This window comes from Sinocyclocheilus grahami, unplaced genomic scaffold (assembly GCF_001515645.1).
Source record: "Sinocyclocheilus grahami isolate Dianchi unplaced genomic scaffold, SAMN03320097.WGS_v1.1 scaffold1204.1, whole genome shotgun sequence".
NCBI lineage: Eukaryota > Metazoa > Chordata > Actinopteri > Cypriniformes > Cyprinidae > Sinocyclocheilus > Sinocyclocheilus grahami.
In genome coordinates this window covers 5,003-11,691 of record NW_015506383.1, presented here as the reverse complement: position 1 = coordinate 11,691, position 6,689 = coordinate 5,003, and the positions used below count along the sequence as shown (strand labels likewise).

At 35.1% G+C, this 6,689-nt stretch overlaps 1 protein-coding gene across 1 annotated transcript; it reads right to left on the bottom strand.

The window, feature by feature from the left end:
- Positions 1–3,983: 3,983 nt before the first annotated feature.
- Positions 3,984–6,423, bottom strand: LOC107567987 (B- and T-lymphocyte attenuator-like). Its single transcript, XM_016253817.1, has 6 exons — positions 6,339–6,423; positions 5,286–5,612; positions 5,139–5,180; positions 4,901–5,026; positions 4,739–4,779; positions 3,984–4,643 (listed from the first exon to the last, which is right to left on the bottom strand). The coding sequence occupies exons 1-6, from the start codon at positions 6,421–6,423 to the stop codon at positions 4,347–4,349; spliced, it is 918 nt and encodes a 305-aa protein (XP_016109303.1). The 3' UTR covers positions 3,984–4,346.
- Between the last annotated feature and the right edge of the window lie 266 nt (positions 6,424–6,689).

Below are 6,689 nucleotides of genomic sequence, written 5' to 3'. Positions count from 1 at the left end.
CGTTGGTTTTCACGAGACTCACTGGCGCGTGCGCAGCGCTGACCTCATAGGTCATTCCCCCGGAGCTGCTTCCGTGTACAACAGTGAGCTCAAGCTACATTAAAGTGATTATTACGTGTTGAATATGGATATTTTGCTTACAAAAAGGCATCGATTCGCTACAGGAGGCCTTTGTTCACCCCCTGGAGCCGTGTGAGACACTTTTTTTTAATGGATGGGAGCTTTTTATTTAACTTCTTTTGGACGGACGCATGCAACACCCGTTGAGTGCCATTAAACAGCTTGAAAGATTAAAGACAATTTTTATACCTCCGACTGGATTCGTCTGAAAGAAGAAAGTCATATACACCTAGGATGACTTGAGGGTGAGTAATTTATGGGCTAATTTTCATTTTTGGGTGAACTAACCCTTTAACCTTTTGACTTTATGCACTTCCTGATCATTGGGCAGGGTCCCAAGTGAATGCTAAGCTCAAGGCACAGCTGTGCCTTTGTCTCTATGATAATGTGAAGGTATGGGCGATACTGTCAGGCTGATTGGATTAGCACCTCTGCATTTAAATGACACTGTTATGCTGATGAGATCAGGGCTGGAGAAATTCCAGTAACGGGCTGATTCCTGTACTGCATTTGCATGCTTTGTTTAGATTGTCTCCACCTCTATATATCCCTCCCCCTTGAAAGGTATAAACTCTACTGTGCTGAGCTATAGTCAGACTTGGATGACTGCAGCGATGCACAGCGAGTCCTCAATAAAGAGTAACTTCTGTATGAAAGATATCCCAACGTCTCTTGGTTTCTGCTTCGACGAGAAAAAAGTTTCCTACAATATACATACACACATACAAACATACTTACATACTGTACATACATACATTTGCACCAAATTATAAAATAATCTATTTATTGTTCAAAATTAAGAAAAAATAGTTGTCAAAATGGTTGTCAGACTTGTGTTTGTATTTGCTAATATGATGAACTACACCTGTGGTTACTCTGCTAGGTGAACTCGTCTTCATACATCCGCTATAAAAACACATTGACAACAGTTAAAAGGCATTGCAAAAAAGTGAAGAAAGCCTCACAGCCTCATTTGTTTGCAGATGCCACTTGGTTTGATATATTTTTTTTATTAGTTACATCACACTGTGAATTCAATTCTACTCCTATACTTTAACGTGTAAATTGAATGTCTTTTGTGTCTTTTGTCTTTTCTGGGGGTTGTATGGTGAATTTATGATGGAATTAAGTTATTAACGTTTATTAATGATGGTTGCTTGACTTATTTTTTACGATTACACCAGTTTAGTGATTTACAGACAACAGTCTACAACAAACATACATATTCACATTTATTCAATTTTTTATTATTTAAGAACATCTTGGAGCAAAGGGCTCCCCGATGAGAAGAGAATCTTGCTCATACATTCTGAAACTGTGCTTCTAGTACGTATTCCAAGAGAAACCATTCTTTAACTGACTCATGTCAAGGTAAAAAAAAAGTGTTGAGATTAAATCAGGAAATCATTTGTGGAAGGTCCCTTCAGTGGAATGAGTTACAGTCTTAGGTGAAACCAGTCTAGACACACCAACACAAAAATACAACAGCAGCACACTGATTTATGCACTTGCACATAAGCGTTGAGCTTGATAAGGAATAGGCTGTCGGGTTAAAATTTGTGTCCTCATAAACCACATAAACATGCACACACACACACACACTCAGTATGTACAGTATAAATAGAAGGGAGTATGTTCCTCATTGATCTTTAATTCATTGACAGTAGGAGGTCATATATACCTACTGTTCTTCATTGTGGGTGTACAGTATAAATAGAAGTGAGTATACTCATTGACCTTTAAGGAGGTCGTATGTACTATTTTTCATTGTGGGTGGTAAAGAATCCCACCATCATATCTGGTAAGTTGCATTCTCCCCCCTGCTCATACAGGAAATGTGTTTGCATGCTTTTGCTTTTGTGGGCTTCTCAGTTTGTACTCTGTGTAGATACTCTACACATCATCAACTTGAAAAATGGAACATACTTATGCCTGGTGATCTATTAGAAAAAAACAGAAAATAATAGAAAAAAAAAATCCTAAATCATTACATCTTTACAATACATTTCTGAGTAGAAAAACAGGTTTGTTTAGATATATCATTCTATTTCTAAAGGAATTAAGTAAAATATTTCCAAACTTTACTGTAAAGGCCCTATGACGATATCTACAACTATAGATTTTTATAATTCTATGCACTGTAAAAAAATCCAACTTTCGAAAAGCTATATTAACAAACGTAAAAAAGTAGCCTGAACAAAGAATTTTTAGTAGAAGTCAGTTAAAATTTTTGTGTGAATCGAACAAAAATACTCTAAACATGTTGCTAGCAAAAGTTGTTTTGTTTACCTTACTTGGATAGTCAAGTATTCACAACATATCCACATATCCATTGTTTTACATGTTACTGGCTTATTTTATGCTGCTGCTGTTGTCAGTAAGCTATCATGTGGATAAGAGTTCATATTTTTCAGAAATTTCAAGAAAGAGGACTGTTAAGAAAGATTAGCATTGCTAAATGCTAAAAAAAATATTTGGTTGATCTGACAGATTTTTAAAACTCAGTAGACTGACTTTTATTCATTAGATGAACTAAAATTTTTAAGTTGTTGGTTGCTAGTTGAGTGGGATAGGTTGCCTTATTTTTTTGAGTTAGGTCTTTTTTTTCCCAGTGTGATAATATGGAAGTTTACACCACCACTATAACTATAACAACACAAAGGAACAATTATTGTCATCGCTTAAGGCCTCTCCAAACAACTCAGGGGTTTGGCATGTAAATTCGGCATGATTTTCACATTCGATTTGTTTGTTCAGATGAATGCGTAAAAAATGGAAGATTGAATTAAAATGCAGATTCACTCTCTGACAATTGGTGCTTATTCCCTAGTTACTCCAAAACAACTTTCCAATTCTGGCATGTGCTTGTTACGCAGAACAAAGGCAGTCAAACAGTATTTACTTTTTTTTTTTTCAAACAGCAGTTCAGATTTTTATATTCACTATGGTGTTTATCAAACCACACCAACTCATTTTATGTAACAGCACTGGGCAGGTGACCAAAAAACAAAAAGCTAATCTTATTGGTTAGCCAGTTTTCTTCGCTATGCAATGTAAAAGGTATTAGAACCTCTCGCTTAAAAAAAAAAAAAAATTGCATTGATGGCATTCAAATGTTCTTTTTGGTCTGAACAGAAGTTCATTCAAATTAACATTTATCACTCTGAATGTCCATACCAAATATTTGCCTTTTGTGAACAAGCCTTGGTTTGTTTCCTTGTTAAAGTGTAACTATACATTTAAGTACTGAGTAATATTAATTAACTACATGTACTTACTATATGGTTAGGAGGTCGCCGTGATTTTGCCAAGTAAGACATGTTCCTGGATCAACATCTTTTGTTGATCCTGGATCAACATTACGGTCCAAAAATACAGACTTAACCCAATCCCTACCCCTAAACCTAACCCTACCCATAATTTATTCCTAAAATCAGAGGGAAGTGATAGCTGATTAACAAGGGTGTAGAAGCACCTAATCCTGATTGTAAGCCTAAAACTGACATTTCCTGAAAAGTTATCTCTCAATTCTGATTGGTCGATTGGAATAATGTTCCTGGATCAACAAGGATGTTGATCCAGGAACATGTTGTACTTGGTCAAATCACGCTCATCATGGTTAGGATTAGGATTAGGGTTTTGCTTAGGGTTACTTGCATGTAATTATGCATGATTTATTGTTATTATAATTGTAAGTACATGTAAGGTGTAACAAGGACACCTTAAAATAAAGTGTTACCCAAGCCTTCAGTCATTCAGTAGCTGTTAATTATATGAACCACTAAACCACATGGAAATAATAAATACAATTTCAGCCTCAGAAATGTTGCCAAAGACAATTTTCAAAAAACACTTCTTATGTTTAATAAAATAGCATATTACATATAGACATAGAATCATCCATTGTAGAAGCTGTTGTCATTTGTTGTGTGGTTTATTACCTTCCACAAGTTACAACATCACTCCCCACAATTATTTATTATTTTATTTTTTATTTTTTTTCAGTAGGGCAGAACATTTTTAAATGTGAGTATACTGGTATTTTTTACTGGAACTTTGAGATACCAGCAACCAGTTGCATTATGCAACCCTGAAAAAGAGGTTTCCAAATGCATCTTGCTCCTCATAGAGAGTATTTCTAAATACAGAATAGCAAATGAGCGACCATTTTTCACTGGTCATTTCTCAGTATTATTATAAAATTGTCTAATAAATGATTAACTGAATCACCGGAACCGGATTGCAGCATATGCTGAAGGTTCTGGTTCATGTTGTGCTGTTCTTCTCTGCCCTCTTGGCATAGCTTGGTGATTCAAAGAAGCATAAACCAATGCATTCTCTTCTTCCCTTCTTTCTGTACCAACAGTGTTGTGTCTACCATCTGAAACTCTTCCAGCTGATGATGATCCTCTGACAGGTGGAGTCTCACAGCCACGATATAAAGCAGAGGTCAGCTGATCAGAGGGGGAATTGGTGTTGTGATGAGGAAGAGGAGGCAGATCACTTCTTTGTGTTTCCATGTACTGTGGAAGTGAAAACATAAAAACACAACCTTTAAAACCAAAACATTATTTTCAACAGATACAATAAACAGTTTCACTGAACAGATAAAAGATACCTGATTTTTAATCGTCTTTTCTTTTCTTGTTGATTTTGTCCCTACAGGATCATTCAAGGAAAAGAGAAATAAAAGCAGAATTTTATTCTAACTATATCTAGTTGTATTGTAACATATATATCTAGAACAGTAAAGTTTTGTTTAAACGCCCAAACCACTCACCTTGGCATCTGATGATAAACAATGTTACAGTAATAACTATCACCACCAGCCCTGCTATTCCACTGCAGATGTACACATAAGGCCAGAGCCACTGTAGATCATCCGTTGGACCTGAATTCAGATCACCTAATATTGAAGGTGAATAAAATTATATTTAAGAGTTGTTGTCATTATCAACTTATGGTTCTTATCAACAAATGAAGATGCATTTGTACAAACAAAACATTACCAGTAATACTTTTGTTGCTTTGATTGTCTGAAACCTTATCCTCCTTATTATCTATTAAAAATATAATAAAATGTCATAGTAATGTCATTATTTACATTTAACAAAATATGTGAATGTTTACAGTTTATCAGTGAATCTAAAGATAATGTCTATTACCTGTCACAGTCACATTAATAGAATGGCCTATAGACATGTCGCCTTCTTTACATCTGTAGAAACCTGTATCCTCCATTGAGATGTTCAGGAAAAGCAGGAAAGCCATCCCTTCATGTTCTGTGATGTTTGTCCACTCAGTTCTTAAGTGATTTGAGTAATTTAAAGATGTACAGACATCTCCATAGAGTTTGCACCATGAGACTCTTGGGTTCCTGTGACATCCATATAGAGTTATAGTACAGTTTATCTTCAACACGCTCATAACAGGAGCTAGAAACACTGTGTTTCGTGGCACTCTGACCAATGAATAACAATTCATCTCAGACCCTAGGAATGAAAGAAAACAGGGAAAAAATGTAGGTAGACCAAGAAAAGCCTATAGAGATTTCAAGAAAGATTGGTATCGGCATTGACAATAAGTGTAATTTTCACATCACGACTTTCAATCCTGAAAATGTAAAGTGAAATCTTCTTATTTTCAATAAAAAGTTTTGAAAGTAAAAAGAATGTTAACTGATGTAAACAGTACTAGACCAAATTTATAAAAACAGAAATATAAATATACATATATAAATCAGAATAAGTTCCACTATTCTGTAACCAGACATCCCAAACCCATAAGCATAACCTGTAAGTATAACGTAGCGCATGAGCTCTTTTTACTTTTTTTAAAGAATTGGAAAGAAACAGATTTATTCATTACATCTATTTGTTGATATTGGCATAAGGACTAAGCCACTGGATTTTCAGCTATTATACCATCTAAGATTAGTTAATGATTCAGATGTAGAAGGTATCTAAAATTAATTTTAAAATTCATGTCCTACAAGCAAATATTTACCAGCTACTATGGATAATATACCATGACATTAACATCAGGTCAGAAAACTATTTATCAGGTGAAAGGTTAAATAATAACTTACAAAACCATACACATACCACAACTGTTGCCATACACATACCACAATGTTCCCTAGAAACCACAATTAACAATATATTACTGACCGACATTAGTCAGTAATAGGGCATCATAGAGCAGATCTTAATACTTACCATTTGTGGTGCCGCTGACACTAAGCGATAGCAGTAGTAGAGAAACAGCAAGATTACAGATGATCTGGAAGACATAGTTGCCCATGATCTAATGTTTTTATCAGACAATGTGTGTTTAAAAACTAATGTCCAAAATGAGAGCTGTGCACATTGTTTGTCATGAGTATGTCTGCGAATGCGTGTATTGGAAAGATCAAGAGTGAAGTGGAAGTGTGCTGTAAGCTGTAAGTTCCACTATGACGTCTCTCACCATTTTTGTTTACTTTCTCTTTTCTTGTACCTTTTTTATCTTCACGTTCTTTGATCATAGGTTCTTTTCACCTGTGTTGTTCCTCAACATTTCTTTGTATT